Below are 17,043 nucleotides of genomic sequence, written 5' to 3' on the forward strand. Positions count from 1 at the left end.
TGTCACTTGTTTACTCGTGACTGTCATCTCTGGCCTAAAGTGTAACTGCAACCTCCGTGTCAAGCTCGTGCATGGCGTGTGTGAGTATGTGCGCTCAAATGAACTCTTCAGCATTTTTCTTTATGTGTATGTTCATCGGGAAACCTTTAATAAATACAGTACACCAAGTTTAAGATGGTTACTTTGCATAAAGAAATGACAGTTGTTTCTTCAGGTTTTGTTGCCACTTTGTCTGTATTCATGCAGTAGGAGTGAGACAATCCTCCCTCTATGTGTTTTGCCAACTCAGCTCACTTTTATCTAAAAGCGCCACAAAAGCCTTGGCATGAAAAATGGAGGAGCTCCCAGTCCTACATCACGCTTTCTGTTTGCAGAAGATTGGACAGAGACGTTGTATCACTCCGGCTGCTGCGCTTACCTTTCCGCGCCCGGACTGTAATCTTCGCTCCACTTCCAGTGGGATGAAATTATTTTCTCTCACATTGCATTGTTGCAAGGTGAAATAATCTTCCTGCTGTTTGGGGGGGGAGATTTCTTTAGTGTGGAGGAAATAACTGGAGCAAGAGTCTTATGTTATATTTATTCATTCTCTCTGTAATATATTTAATAGAACAGTACAAGCTTCATGAAATAAACAAGAGTGAATTGGTTTAGACTCAAATAAATAGAATACATGAACAGGCGTATTAAGTGAGCAGGGGCGTAGATGGATGAACGTAAAACTGCAAATGCTTATTAAAATGTGAAATAAAAAACAAACAAAGTTGATTACACAATTGATTCGATTGCTAGAGCTATTTCACCATGTTAAAAAGATTAAACATAAGGGCCAGGCAGTTGATTGAGTGCTTTTAGGAGCACTTTTAGTTTTCTCTCTAGCAGTGTAGTAAGCAGGTCATACATGCACCAGGTTACAACAAGAGGTAGGAAGGAGGCAGTGGGGGGGAGGACGGGGCGGTGGGCTCACAGCTCAGAATCCCGGCAGAGGACGATCTCCAGCTCGGTACGAAACAGCTTGCCTCCATCTGACAGAGCCATGATGCTCTTCTTGTACCCCGACAGTCCTGTGACGTCCACATCCTGCCAACATGCGGTTTCTTGGTCAGAAAAGTTGATCAAAGTTAAATGAGTTATTATTACCATTTTGTTCTTATCAGAGAGGTCCTTCAGCAAAGCATCCAGCTCTTGCTCGTCGATGTAGCCATTACCATCCTAAGAAATAGAGAATACACAATTTCATGTTTATTTGGGTCAATATCACTGTAAAGTGCTTTTGGTGTCTTCATCAGAATCAGAATCAATCGCCGTGAACGCGTAACAGAATCATCATCAAATGTTTTTTTTTTGTATTTTAATTGATTATACAAACCACCAAAAATAAAACTTCAAACTGATAACATGTACTGTGACAGTAACACTCCATTACAAATCAGTCATGCTACATCATGGCTAACATCTGCTTGCTACAGCGCTAATGCTAGCGCTGCCATTTTGCAGAAACTGGATATGCGTTCTCTGTAATTATTTATCACGACGACACACTTTCATAATCACGTCATTATGACGGCCCTTGGTTGAGAATGTTGCGCGATAGTGAGGGCCGCAAGGGGGATTAGTGAAAGGAGGCTACGTTCAGATCTTGATAGCAGTTTTAAAACTGCTAACTACCCCCTTTAAAGTAACACTAAGGAACTTTTCAACCTCAATAAAATATTTTCATAACTCTTCTGATGAGACATTGATTTAATACTAGTTGAATGGTACCTTTGCCATGGCCTGAGGGGGTCTGTATAATTTTTACTGGCACTAAACAACTTTGAGGAGGATGGTAGGAACACTGTGACAAAAAACTACAAATGTGCTGACTGCTTTGTGGCATACGTCACTTCCCCCTTTACCCACTCGTTACAAAGACGGAAGTCAATTTGAATGTCGTGAGCTAAAAAAAAAAGATGCAATGCGCTTGTCCTCATGAGAAACGTGGTCTTCCTTCAGGCGTAACGTTACCGACTTTGTCCATATGGCGGCGCCATAATCAACGTAAACCGAAAGTTCCCTAGTGTTGCTTTAAATACAATAGTTGAATCAGTTTGTCTACTTTGACCAGTCTTTTTCTCGTTCTTTTGCTTCTTCTGGTGCCAACCGAATCTACATAATTTTGAGCGTCCAATGGTGTCCCAATACTTTTGTTCATCAAGTACATTTAAAAATGGACAAAAAAATTGATCGCTAGACGGGATTAGTCAAGTAAATAATACCTAAAAGTACACGTTAATAAATAATCATTAGAGGTGGGTTGTTAAAGCGCTACACTTACTCTGTTAATCAATTTACTTACTATCAACTCAAGTAACTTTTGGGGTAAATTGTACTTGCCAGAGTCGTTTGATGGAACATAATTTTGACTTTTACCTGAATATAAATAATATGGTAGAGGTTGGGGAGAAGGTAGCTAGACAGCATGGGATGATGGCGTGTCAAATTAAATTGGAAGTGAGAAAGAAGAAAACGGCAAAGCAGAGAACCCTGTGGTGGAAGTTGAGAAAGGAAGAGTGTCGTGCGGCCTTTCAAGAAGAGGGTTAAGGTTACAAACAAAAACACAGCATGTAACACACACACACACACACACACAAAGAAGCACAAGCAAGTGTATTTCACCTTATCATAAAATGTGAAGAGGGAGTCAAATTCCTTGACTGTGAGCCTGATGCCCTGTGAGCATAAGAGCAAGAAAATTGGTAGAAGAAATTTCTAGAAAGCAGTAAAAAGCTCCATCAGAGTCACGTCTGATATTTTAATCCATGCAGATTATGATCACTGGAACTAGCATTGAATTAATCCCGGCCAGACTAGCTAATCCTTTGACAGAAAGGAATTGTTGATCTGGTTTCAAACACTAGACTGCATGTATGAGAACATACAGTTTGCGTGGTAGGCCTTTAGGAAAGATTAACATTGTATCGGTAATACAAACTTTGAACATTCATTGTTGACATCACCAAATGGGATCTACAGTATGTCACCAATTATATCTCGAGGCAGTGGATTACAGTACATACTTAATCTGTACGTAATGTGGGTCGATATTTTTAGTGAGATTTTGCGCATTTACGGACAGTTTTACATTGAGTACAACTGATGTTTTCTGTGCATTATTCAGAGGTGTTGATTTATTTTACTTTCATTTGATTCCCCAGTTATAATGCCTAACCTGAAATTGACTTTTTTTCAGGCTCCTGATTGACTGTACTGCAATAACTTAATTTTTTAATTTTTTCTTTTTAATTTTATTTTTTCAGAATACTTCTTAAATATTTTATAGTTTTTTCTGAAATGGTATGAAACAATCAATTTAGCTTATTCTGAGGAAAATTAATTAAATCAAATATAAATTTTATCATGTGTTATAAACAACACGGAGTTTGAATACCTTCACGTGGCTTGGCAAAAGGAAATTTTTTGAAATTTAGTATTTATCAAGTTTTGAGGGGGGGAGTTCATGTATTAATGAAAATATGTGTACGTTAGATAACAATCATGTGGAAAACAATGCAATTCGCATAACTGCAGTTAAATGTTGCCATGGTGATGCTGATTTTGATTTATCTCCACCTCTGGCTTATCACTGAGTGTTTAAGGAAATTATGTGTGGTGTAAAAAATATTCTACCAAAGCCCAATGTACAACCTAATAGTACACAGCAAATCGGTCAGTGTTAAATTTCCAGTGTTCCATCAAATATGCAAGTGTTATTTTAACACTGTTAGGACAAAAAATTACACTTGCAAAGTAAATGTCTTTGAGTGTTAAATTGGCCACACCCTCATTTCTTTCCATTTCCAGCGCGTTGTCACCATTTCAATAGCAAAAAGATTCAGTTTTTGTTGTTGAGGTGGCATGACTCAGTGGTAGAGTGGTTGTCTCCTGACCCGGGCCGAGTGGGTTCGATCCCAGGCCAGTGTCAAAGTATCTTTGAGCAAGATACCGAACCCCCAGTTGCCCTTGACGCCGCGTCATCAGTAGGCAAAATGTGAAGCGCTTTGAGGGCCTTGTAAGGAGGAAAAACGCTTTCTAAATGAAGTACCGTTTACCAGAGTAAAGTGTAGTTTGAGTTCAATTTTAACCACTGACGCGAGTTCAATACACTCACAAGTGTTTAAACACCACAGTTAAATGTAGTTTGGGAGAATTAAATGTTTAACACTGACACTAGTGTAGCGTACTTTCAACACATCTCAGTGTTTACCATTGTAGATTTTTAACAAAGTGTGAAAAAAGTAACACTTTAAAAAGTGTCAGATTTACACTCATTAGTGTGGACACACATAAGCACTTTTCTAGTGTTAGATTTAACACTCTCAGTGTTAATCTAACACTGGTGATTTTGCTGTGTACCTAGTATTTTAAAATCTCTCACAATGTAAATAAAAAGGGGAAAACATCACATCACTGTGTGTGTGTGTTTTTTTTTAATGACCTGTACTGTACACAGACTGTATGAGGGTAAACATCATTATTGCATCACCCCACTAACCAAGAGATAAACACAACCTCCCTGGCAGATGTAATATGATGAAACAGTGCATGTGTGTCAATGTGCCATATGTCCATTCAGCACATTAAGGACATATAATCCTCTTGTAAGTGACTTCAGTATTGCTGAATTGCACTGTCTGCTGTGGTTCTCAATTTAAGTCACTGAAAAACATTCACATTCATGATTTTATACAAAAAAAAACATTTACGAGGCTGACAATGTGGACGTTGTCCTACCTGAAACTTCATCAAGAAATTCTCCTGTACGGGCAAGAGCCTGGGATGACACAAAGTTGTAAAGAAGCAGTCGTTGTTTTGAGAGGTGGAATGCAGAATATTTATGAATAAGAGAAGAAACGAACCTTGCCATCTCAGAGAGACCGAGCTTCCCATCGCCGTTTAGATCAAACATCCTTAGCTGCACAGAAAGAGGATTAACAGTCAATTTCATCAGGGACGCCGCAGACAGCAGCGGGGCTTCAACTCTACATGCACGTCATATATGTTGCACTTTGTTGGCAATGGGCCGAAACCTTGTACCTTCATTTTTGTCACTTTTTGGAGACCCCAAAAACGTTGGGTTTTTTTTTTCAACATTGCATCCTCAAAGAGAGAAAGACATTTGCAAGACTTACGATTAATCAATAATTTTGTAAAAATAACACCCACATGAACTGAACAATAGTATAAAAAAAATGTTTTATATGAAATTGACCAGATTGTGATTTATGAGGTTTCGGCCCGATGCTAGCAATGTCCATTTACCTTTACCTCACACACACACAAATAATAATAATAAAATAAAATAAAAATCACATTCACATAAACAACTCTAAACGTCTTTGACACACACACCAAACCTCCCTCTCATGCTTACTCAAAAACTCTCACACCAGGATTATATAATAGTTTTCATTATAGCTGGGTTTTATTTGGTATTGACTGTTGTTGTTGTTTTTAATTCCGTTTTATTTAGTTTTTAGTTGGTTAGTAAAGAAATAAATAAGTAAAATTAATTCAGCAGTAAATACAAATGGAAACATCCTCATGTTTTGACGTAAAGATGTAATGCAATTTCATTTAAAGGGCCAGTGTATAGAAGTTAGTGCCTAAGTTAGTGCTAAGTGGTGAACTAATACAATGCAATGACCTAGGTTCTAAGCGTGTGAATTTTGACGCATGCGCACGACGGTACTTCAGAGAGACCACGCTATTGCAAGTATGTTCGCAAAGTTCTTCTCCTTCGGGTATCCCTAGCAGAAAAATGGCGGCAAAACATGTCAGCTTCCTGTAAGTCGCGGTGTGACCTGTGTAATATAATTAGCGATTACTCGACATACCATATGTACGTTTGCATACCATTAAAATTAATAGTGGGTTTTGAAAATGAACATTGAAAAATCGAAAAATTCTACACTGGCCCTTTAAAGAGGATGCTTGCTCTAAAAAGGTTATTCTATGCTTTCAAGCTGCTTGTTAGCGATTTTTTTTTGGGTAGAAATCAGAAACCAATAAATATATTCAACAGTACATGTAAATGTTTAGTTATGAAGAATTTGCCGAAAGCGTGAAAACAGCATGTGTTTGCCAAATAATACTCACGATAGTCTGTGTGTACTCATTGAGCTTCTTCTCATCATAGCTTGTGTTGGCTTTCTTCAGCAGGTCTGTCAGGAAACCCTGATCAGAGTTGGCAAGGTCAGTGAAGGTCGTGTTGTCGTATATGTTTAGTGCCAACGCCGACATTATATGAATTGAATAATAATTGAAGAATGTTGGGTTTGTGACAATAATTTCATTCATTCACTTGTAGTATGTTATATTATAAGAAACTCAGACATTAAAGCGCTTGCACGCAAGCGGACTGTTTAACATCACACAATCTGTCATGTCTTGGTTATAAATAAAAACATAGAGAGGTTTGCGCAGTCACAGGTTGTTTACCTTCAGTTCATTTGACTCAATGTATCCACTACGGTCAGAGTCATACCTCCGCCAAGCCTGGAGGAAAAAAAAAGAAAAAAAAAAGGAGGTTACACAAGCTGCAAACATGTCAACATCATAAAGCATTCTTCAGAAAAGCTTGGTGGCCATCAGGTATTGTGTAAATATAGAGTTCCTCCAAGATGGAGACTAAAAACGCCCACACTAAATGCCTTCCCTCTGCTGAAGGCTGTTCTCCATCCATAATGCATGTTTGTCTCAGAATAGGCTTTAACGCTGCGACTGCGGGCAGCCTGAACATCCAACTGCACACTTGAGAAGCAAAACCTTACCAGCTGTACTTTATAATAACGTATATTGATGAATTTAGATTTGATGAACTCAAACTTACTGCCATGAATTCAGTGCTGGATCCCACAAACTCTCTGAAACACAACAGGAAGTTTTCCTCTGTGGGCAGAAGTTGAGCCAACTGAAGAGTGAGAGAGAAAATGGCAGATGGATGAGGGGATACATTTTTTTTTTTTTTTTAGTATTTTCTTCATCTGTACTGTATTCCACCAGAGATCCATTTAGAACCCGAGTGTGTCTCGGCGAAATCAGTCATGTTTCATCACGGCCTTCACCTCTGTCATCTCAATCCTCCCGTCGGAATTCTTGTCGAAACTGGCCATGAACTCTCTCATCTTCTCCTTGAATGCAGCGTGTGAAGGATCCTGCCAAATGAGCCAAACGCCGCATCGTTCAAGTTGGTGTTATAGTATAGATCATATTGCTATCAAATATCATTGCGCAACAACATCACAAAATCATGTTCAGTCACAAAATTGAATACAATAATAAAAATTTAAAAAATCACTAATTCATCATGCTGTTAATGATTAAAATGGTAAGACCACAAAATGGCCACAAAATAATGAGTTTTATGACACTTTGGAGCGTTCAAGAAAGTTAAGGTATATGTTCTCTAGCTATGTAAAAAACTTAAAATGGGTTAAAAATTTATAAAAAATATCAGATGACATGACCAAAAGTATTAATTACAAAAAAATATATTAAATTGACCGTATTTGGGTATACTAAGTTTTCACCCAACAGCAATGATATAGAAAATCAATAATTTAAAATGATTGACGGCTGTACCGTTTCTTATTATGTGTTCACATTAAAAGGGAAGTCACACCTTAAACATTTCTTGACAATAATATATTATATGTGATCTCACTAGTCTAAATATGACATTCTGATTACTATTACATTTGTGCAATATGAGTTGTGAAGCAAAATCCAGCCCTTTTTATCCATCTTAGGGGGCCATTTTGCCACTTGCTGTCGACTGAAGATGACATCACAGTTGCTCAGGGCTCAGGCATCGACCAATCACAGCACACCTGTTTTCTGAAGCTGAGCTGTGACTACTTGTTCCCTGAGATGATGTCATTGTCACTCAACAGCAAGTGGCAATATGGCCGCCTTCTGATATTGGAAGGAGCTGTTTAATTTATATTTTCACTAACGCGATATTAACCAGAAAACCGTATTTAGACTAATGGGGCTGCATAGACCATATTATCATCAAGAAATTTTGGGTGGTTGGAATTCCATTTGTTTTTTCAAATACACAAGATGTAAATATCTTTGTTTTAGATTTAGTTTGACAAATATGAAAAAAATTTCACTGTCTGCCAAACTGCTGCTTGTTGTAAAGTGAGTTGCGTTCACGACCATCATACAGTGTTCCAAACTCAAAGCAGCGCCATATTTCAGAGTGTTTTGGATGTTGTTTTTCAGTTGAAGAATGTTCATGTGTAGTTTTCTACTAAGAAAGTGTATTCGTTTTTATGCACATCCCTGCAACATTTTTGACAGAACAGGCAATGGTACTTTATATTGCGGCCCACTAACCAAGCAAAACTAAAAATGGGGTCTCACATGGGATCCCAAGCGGGAACGTCTCGAATATGGTGTTCATGGCTTTGTGTAAAAAATAAAAATAATAATAAAATAAAATAAATAAAATAAATAAAAAAAATATACTTAAAAATAAAAATTAAAAATAAAAATTGAAGGCCGGGATTATTTATTGTGAAAATCTTAATGATGAGCCCGTTTTTGTGAAATGCATCCCAAGCACTCACCACGCCTGCTCCTCGTCTCGCCAACTCCAACTCTTGAATGAAGTTTTCCAGTTCCTTCCCTTCGATGTAGCCGTTTCCTGCACAACACAAGAGGCCGGACAAATTCAGTTTTATGAAACTTTTTCAGATCTTCAAAATGTGCTCAATTGTTTGAAACATTTCATTTAATGATGTTGAAGTGTTTCTACTTTTGTTTAACTTTCCTTAAGTCATATTTTGGAAAGTGCACTTGCTTGTAAATCTCAGCCAAATCAAACACACCTATGAGGTATGTTTGAAGTCCTTTTATGATAAATTGCAATGATTATGATCAATTAAAGCATAATGTGACATGTATATTGTATTCTACTTTGCACTGACTGAAGTGTACTTAATTGTGATTTTAACCTGGTTCTCATGGCTTTTTTGTTTTTTTTCCTTTTTCCTAGACCTCCGGCTTTCTGTGCTAGTACCCACCACCTGCTACCAACTGTTTTTTTTTTCTTCTTTCCCTGATGGGCAATAAACGAGGCGTCAATTTCAAGTGAATTCCTCGCCCGGTGACTAATTGAGGCATGGGTGTCTTTCAGAGCAGACAACATGCTATCACAGAAAATGCATGTTTTATGTTAATTTGCCTCATGAGACATCAATATTCATGTCTGGTGTTAAATCACTAGTACAAAATCACCAGGGAAGATGAATGACACATTCCTTCAGCTATTTGACAAAAAAGTAGTCAAAGGTCCGGGTCAGAAAGGCCTAAACACCCTGACCTAAAAAATTACATTCTAATCTTCGTCCTATCAAATAGTAATATTTTACTTTTAATCCCCACCCCTCTCCATTTTGTGCCTTCCGAATTTGAGTGCAATTTTTCGCATTGGAAAATCACATAAAAAAAAAAATCATTACATTGCGAGTTCCAGGTTCACGGTTCCATTATTTCACAGATTTTTTTTTGTTTAACAGTTATTAACTCGATTTTAGTCGAACTCTCTAAACATTTCAACATACATAGTTTATGTTGAAAATTATTAAATTTCATCCTTTGTAATCCTGCTTTTTAAGACTACAGGAAGCAAATAAATATTTTAAATATATTTGTGATGTTATAAGATAAATAAAGATTGTATGTGGCACATTTGCATGCTGTTATATTGGATTAAGACTGACCAGGTACCAAATGCACGCCCGGCCGGCACAGCCACTTGTAAAAAGAGATGACTTGAATAGAATCTTGAGTGTGTGGTCATGTGTTCACAATCTGATGTTTAGTGCCAAAATGGCATTTTCAGCGGCAGGATTTGCTGTAGCGGAAGAAATGAATCCCAGCACTTGGGAGCAGTTGGAGTGTGTAATGAGTGTTTTCTTGACTAAGAGAGTGAAAGTGGGCAGTTAGGCTGATGCTTATTAGAGCATTCTGTCCCTCTTTTGACATTATTATGAGAATGAGTCACATGACCGTGTATCATAAATCATTTGTTGTTCTGGTTTGCCCGGGAGAAACAAACGAGAAGAATGAGCGTGCCATGCACGGAATATAACGCGAAGATGTGGCCACGCCCCCTCTCTCTTCATCTCTTAATCTGATCTCAATTTCTTTGCTATCATTCACCTCCCCCCCTTTACTCTAACCTCCCTGCTTCAGTTGCACACCATGTCATAGGTGGCTCGTGTCACCATCTGTGCTCTCAGACATCAACAAATCACTGCTGGAACACTGCAGACACAAAAATAATAATAAAAAATTATTGGTAAAATCCATCATTTCTCTTGACCTCGTACATCACTCTTTTTTCTCCTGTATTTTTTTTCTGACTTAAACAAATCTTAAGTAATACATGAGAAAATCCTTTAAATTGTATTTAGCTTGAGATGTAGTATTTGTAGTTAGTAGTGTCATTTTCAAACTTTGCTTGGTAGTCATGCTTGAATCCATTCTCCATCATCATTTTCTCTAGTGTTAAAAGATTTGTTTTTTCTTATATTTGACGTATCTCAAATAATCATTCCCTATTGAAAGTAATGGAAATGCCATTAATCCGTTCCAACCTACCCAAATAAATGGTCTGTTCAGTTGAGACAATCCTCCAATAAATACAACCACATTTTGAAAAGGTGTCAAATTACGACCAAGTGTTACGTACAAAAATCGAACCCGGTCCGCCTGGTTGGAAGACGACTGTTTATCTGAATGAGCTATTCGTCCAGTGATTGTTTTAGTGTTGACCACGTGTTTTGTGACGGTGTACACTAAGATCATTACTGCCCTGGACTGTTAGCTCAGTAAGTTAGACGTTAGTCTCCTGACCAGACGATACGGGTTCGAGACTGAGTTTTGTATTTTTTCGCTATTTAACAATACGTGACACCTGGTCATATTTTGGTGCATGGTAAAACGACCATAACGACCAATATGGTCGTTATTGTTTGAGGACTAGTTGGTTCAGTTACCAACGTTTAGTATTTTGGTTTAAGTAGTGCGGAAATACAGTGAATATGTTGACACAATAAATAAAATAAATAAAAAATACCAACAGCACCAATCAAATTGAGCATTATTGTCTTTTTTAAAATTGTCTCTTGTATTTGATAAAACTGCATTGATATTGATTAGATCACTGATTCAGGTAGCATATGGCGCAAAAGAGTCAATGAACACGTGAAAATACCAATAAAATTGAAAACCTAAAATGCAACCCAACATATCAGAATGAGGCTTGAAGCTGTGGAAACAAACTGTTTCTAGAAAGTATTTAAGTGCAGCACTTTTGAATCTTTAAAGTGGAAGTCAACCTTAATTTTTTTGGGGGACAATAATATGTTCTATGCAGCCCCTCTAGTCTAAGTATGGTGTTTTGGTTAATATTGTGTTAGTGGAATATATGTTAAGCAGCACAATCCAGCAGTTTTTATCAATATCAGAAGGCGGCCATTTTGCCACTTGCTGTCAAGTGAAAATGACATCACAGTTTCTCAGGTCTCAGGTAACAACCAATCGCAGCTCAGCTTCAGAAAACAGGTGAGCTGTGATTGGCCGTTGCCTCAGCCCTGAGCAACTGTGATGTCATCTTCAGTTGACAGCAAGTGGCAAATTGGCCGCCCCATGAGATGGATTAAAAAACAAAAAACGTTTGGATTTCATAATTTATATTCCACAAATGTAATATTAATCCGAATGTTATGTTTAGACTAGTGAGGTCACATATAACATATGCTTGTCAAGAAATGTTTAAGGTTGACTTGCCCTTTAAGAACTGATTCTGACTTAAACATTTAGTCAAGTACAATTTGTATTTATGTGCAATACATTTTAACTGAATCATTATATGACTATATTTTATATTTGTCTGTATTTAAACAGTGTTAATGATCAAACTGTGTATAATGTTACAGTGGGTTATAATAATAAAAACTTCTATATACATGTATTGCAATGTGGGTCATTATGGTGATATTTAGTGTAAACATCTTAAGAACTGGCATAGAATGTGCAGGTGTAACTTAATAAAGTGTCTGCCAAGTGTGCTACATCACAGTATTCTCAGAGACATTAAATAAATTAATGTAGCAGCTGTTAATTGCGCTGCATTGGGTTTACACGGGAATTGACTGGCTAATCAAAACAGTTGAGGGGAGAGAAAGAAAGAAAGAAAAAAAACACAGTACCATGGAAGTTTTTATACCTTGTGACCCCTGAGGGCCTCATTAGCACACTTTGCAGCTGGATCCAGTGGAGTGAGACTAGAAGATCAGTTGTGATAACTCACAGTGTGCATATACATATGGGAGGTGGACTGAAGTGAAGGACAATGCCTTTCATTTCCACTGATTATAATGTTTTCATGTTCTTCTGTACGATTTAGAAGGCACTACGCGGGTTTTAATCCCTGGCCAGGATTCAGCTTGGATTTGTGCTCTATTTTTCCCCACAAACAAACACAGGGAATAGGAAATACAATTCACTCTATGCACTCATGGTGAGGAGAGGAAACCAGTACGATGATAAACGATGTTATCCAAAAGTCTACTGTATTTATTTGATTTTGTAGTTGTTTTCAGTGTATAACTGCACTGTGACATACGAAGAGCAGATTCTAATATTTTGTCTCAAATCAAAACACTGAGCATCTTTGTAAAGGGAGAATTTTTGATACAGCTTTTGTACTGACTAGAATGTAAAAAAGTTGTCAGTTTTCACTCCCTCATCATAGGATTCAATGGTGAAACTAAAATACATCCTCCATCGTGGGTTCTGTGTTTGCAGTCCAGGCAGTTGTAAATGAATTTTGTTGTCTATTTTGAGTTTCATCCCACTGTTGGCCACAAGATGGCGGCACATATTGCGCCGAACACTAATGTAAACTTGAAAGAAGAAAAGTGAAAACACAAAGTATTTCAAGCTCAGACTCATTTTTGAGAGTGCCAAACCCTCTCTCGTCCTGTATTTTAACTAGGTTCATATTATAATGTACATCTTTGGCCATGATTATAGATATATATTGTGAGATAATAAGTTAAGTCTCTTCGTTTAGAACAAATGGGATTTGTTTAGTGTAAACACATAAAGGGATCTGTGCACTGACTGTTACACTGTACGTGATTATTTTTGCCTTATCCATTGCTCTTGCTCTCTCTCGATATGGTAAACGTTTTGAAATGCCTTTGTATTACTTTACTATGTGATTAAAGACCGATTAAAGAAAAAAAAACATAAACATTTCTTGACATAAATAAGATGTATCTGACTTCACTAGTCTAAACATGACATTCTGATTAATATTACATTTGTGGAATATGAGTTATGAAGCAAAATCTAGTTTTTATCCATCTCAGGGGGCGGCCATTTTGCCACAGTTGCTCAGTCAGGGCTGTGGCAACAACCAATCACAGCTCACCTGTTTTCTCAAGCTGAGCTGTGATTGGCTGTTAACTTAGACCTGAGCAACTGTGATGTAATTTTCACTTGACAGCAAGTGGCAAAATGGCCGCCTTCTGATATTGATAAAAACTTTGCTGCATATTCCACTAACGCAATATTAACCAGATTACTAGTGATGGCAAAATGAAGCTTCATGAAGCATTTGCGATATTTTTTGACTCCTCTAGATGGCACTCATGATTCAAAGATGCAATGCAAATGTAATCCATTTTCATTGCACTTGCCTTTATCTTTAAACCAAGAGCACCATCTAGAGGAGTCAAAAAATATCGCAAATGCTTCATGAAGTTTCATTTTGCCATCACTACAGATTACCGTATTTAGACTAGCGGGGGTGCATAGAACATATTATTGTCAAAATAATTGGGGGGGTTGACTGATGCTTTTAGGAGGATATTTATTTCTATATGGTAGATTTCACTTATTGTAGGGTTTGTCTGGAAAGTAACCCTCTTAATAACTGTAAATTAACGCCAAATTTTCATCTCTCAAATCCTCCACTCGCGCTAGTGATTTTACATTTTACCGTCACCGTTACCACTGCGAGTGGGTGAATGAGCAATTAGCACGCACACACAGTGTCAATGCAAAGTGAACTGCAAAACTCAAAAAACCACTGACCATAAGGGCTTACTGTCCCGTGCAGAGCGCACCGCGTCAAGCCCCATTCCAAGTATGAAGTGAGTTGCAATTCAAATGAGTGCACAGCACACTTGAGTGCAGATGCAACCCCCTTGGTTACATAACTCGTCTCAAAACGGCTGACGAGAGCCTGTTGTCCCATCCAGCATGCAAACTCTTGTTCTTTTTGTCCCACTTTTCTTCCACAGTCCAGTTCTGCGGCATCTGTTTCATGGCCGTGATGGTAAATGAAATCACGCCGACTCTGGTCCGGCTAGCTCAACCGAAGAAAAAGCTTTTGATGCAATCATACTATACTATACTGCACACGTGCCTTGATTATTTATAAAGAACAAAGAGCCCTTGTAATGAACCTGTCACGCAGGTGAGCGAGTATAAAGCACGGTTGTTGATTTATGATGAATCTAGTTTGCATTGATCTTCAGCAAGCCGCACTCTGCCAGTCAAAGATGTGTGATTTGTGGTTCTTCCCACCAAGTGAAGAAGCTTTTAACATTTTTTTTTTATCTGTCTCCCAATGAGGAAGTGTCCTCATGTAAAGTGGTGCAACCACTCAATATAGTCCAAATGTGCTTAGCAGAATATTTTAATTCATTTGTATTCATTGTCATTTCGAGGGGCTTTCCAAGTAGAGCAAGTTCAGGACTGCTCGTACAGATAATTATTGTCATTGTTTTTGTCTTGTCCATTGTTCTTTGGATTTTTTTTCTCTTAGGGGGTGTACTCACTTTTGTTGCCAAGGTCTTGGCAATTAATGGCTGGATTGTGAGTTATTTTGAGGTTATATGCAGAGGCACCACTGTATTTGGTCCCTTATATCGTTGTTTATGGTCACATAGACAGCAAAACATTTTATTGAATTAAATAACTTTTTATGAACCCCATTCATGTCTCAATGACTCTCCCATTGCATTATATTGACTAAAGTCCACTCTGTAATATTGTTTAGTCTTGTCTGAAAAAAATGAATTCAAATTGGCTTTATAAATCCACTACATGTCCAATGTGTCTTGATTCAACTCTTTCGTGACCTAATGGCAAGTTAACCTCACCGAATTAGCAAAAGAATCATCAGATTGATGGTGTGTAAGAAGATTAGGGAAGCTTTAGGGGGGTCCTGCAGTCCCTCCAGCATTAACCATCCATATATAACATCCGTATGTGCAAGCGATCCGATGTTTAGAGGCAAAGCTGGATCGTGTTCTTTACTATTACTGCAGAATTAGGCTGCGGTTTGGTTTAACAATAGAGGTCAGAGATTTTTTGGGGGGGATTGACAGGAGAAGGTAATCCTTCAATTAAAGCTGGAACATGAAAACGGGACGAGTGGCCATGACAGTTGGCTGATGTTCACCCTTATTCTGACCTGGTATTTTTCAAGGATTCTTATTCAGATTTGTACAGATTGCGCAGTTTCATGTTTTTTTTTACTTTTATGAAAATGGTAGTGGTCATCCCAGACTAACACTGACATTAATTGGTGGTTCTTTTCAGAATTAGTTATGATCAGTAAACAATCAAAGATGTTGTTGTTTTCGTGATGTATTTGGGAATTTCACTGTTAGCATTGCACGCTTCCACCTTAACACCGTCATCCATTTCCCTTTCATTTAAATCCTTTGCATCTTTCATCAATTTACATGATACATGCCCCCCCCCTCTCTCTCTCTCCCCTCCCTCCTTTCCTTTTCAGTCCTTCACATACTCTGCTGCTTTATAAATATTGTACAAGCTTTTCCCCCTCACTGCTCCTTTAGACTTAAAGGCATATTCTAACCACATTATAGAATAAGATAATCCTTTAATGATCCCCAAAGGGGAAAATCAGGTTTTAAAGCAGCACATGGCAGATTTTTAGACTAAAATAGGAGTAAATTTATATACACTGTTTGGATGGATATGTGTGCATGTTTACTGTATAGGATATACTGCATATACTTGATTATGTCAGAACTGACAGAAGATTTTTTTTTCATTGGAAGTGCAGACAAAACAACAAAAATTTAAGAACACTTTAGAAATGAACATCTGATGCCATTCATTTACATCAACAAGAGTGCAAACTATTCCTGACTAATTTGTGCTCAAATGCATCAAATTTAAATACAAAGTGACTCATTAAATGCTTTCTTTTAAGTTAATGAACTTTTGACGAAAGAGAAAAGACGAGAAGTCACTGACCGTCTGCATCAAAATGCTTCCAGATGTCGATGAACTGAGATGCGGTGAGCTCAGCCAGGTGCAGGTGAGGTTTTTGAGTCTGGGCTGCCATTTCGTTTCCCTCCTTAGAAAGGATGCACTTGCACGCTGGATGAAAGATCAACTTTTGCCTGTGTAGATCCTCGCTTTTGCTCGCCGCTCCTCCTCACTCGCTGCTTTTAAACCCCCCCGCGGCGGCTGCACTTTTCTTTCCCGCCACCAGGGCGCGCCTCGGCCGGGAAGACAGCCGGCCACGGGAACCAGGGACCACTTCAGCTGCAGGGCAGGGGGGAAGGGGGGGGGGGGGGGGTCTCCTATGCATTGCTTATGAGTTAACCATGAAATGATGCACAAGATGCTGCTGCTGTGACGATTTTGCTGCTCATGATGAGAAAACGAGCCTCTTTGGCTCCTCTCCCTAATCAAATAAAAACATCATGCAAGACATAAGATGTGTTTATCATGTCCAATAATCATGTTCATTACATACGTTACTTTATTATTATTATTATTAAAACAACAATTAGAAAACACTCAAAAAGCAGAGAACGATATAGTGATTATAAAAAGTCCACACAACTCTAGGAATGTATTGATTGGCCTTATTAGACTGACTTGAGTTGTACCCTCAAAGGTACTGCTTTTGGACCCTTGACTTTT

At 38.0% G+C, this 17,043-nt stretch overlaps 1 protein-coding gene across 1 annotated transcript; it reads right to left on the reverse strand.

The window, feature by feature from the left end:
* Nucleotides 1-566: 566 nt before the first annotated feature.
* LOC147177091 (calretinin-like) lies at nt 567-16,589 on the reverse strand. The gene is made up of 11 exons (XM_086072121.1): nt 16,366-16,589; nt 8,619-8,695; nt 7,107-7,196; nt 6,872-6,952; nt 6,481-6,537; nt 6,139-6,216; nt 4,899-4,954; nt 4,774-4,813; nt 2,659-2,712; nt 1,141-1,212; nt 567-1,080 (listed from the first exon to the last, which is right to left on the reverse strand). The coding sequence occupies exons 1-11, from the start codon at nt 16,454-16,456 to the stop codon at nt 964-966; spliced, it is 813 nt and encodes a 270-aa protein (XP_085928247.1). The 5' UTR covers nt 16,457-16,589; the 3' UTR covers nt 567-963.
* Between the last annotated feature and the right edge of the window lie 454 nt (nt 16,590-17,043).

This window comes from Leptonotus elevatus, chromosome 3 (genome assembly GCF_054856555.1).
Source record: "Leptonotus elevatus isolate MCC_2025b chromosome 3, RoL_Lele_1.0, whole genome shotgun sequence".
NCBI classification, from domain to species: domain Eukaryota; kingdom Metazoa; phylum Chordata; class Actinopteri; order Syngnathiformes; family Syngnathidae; genus Leptonotus; species Leptonotus elevatus.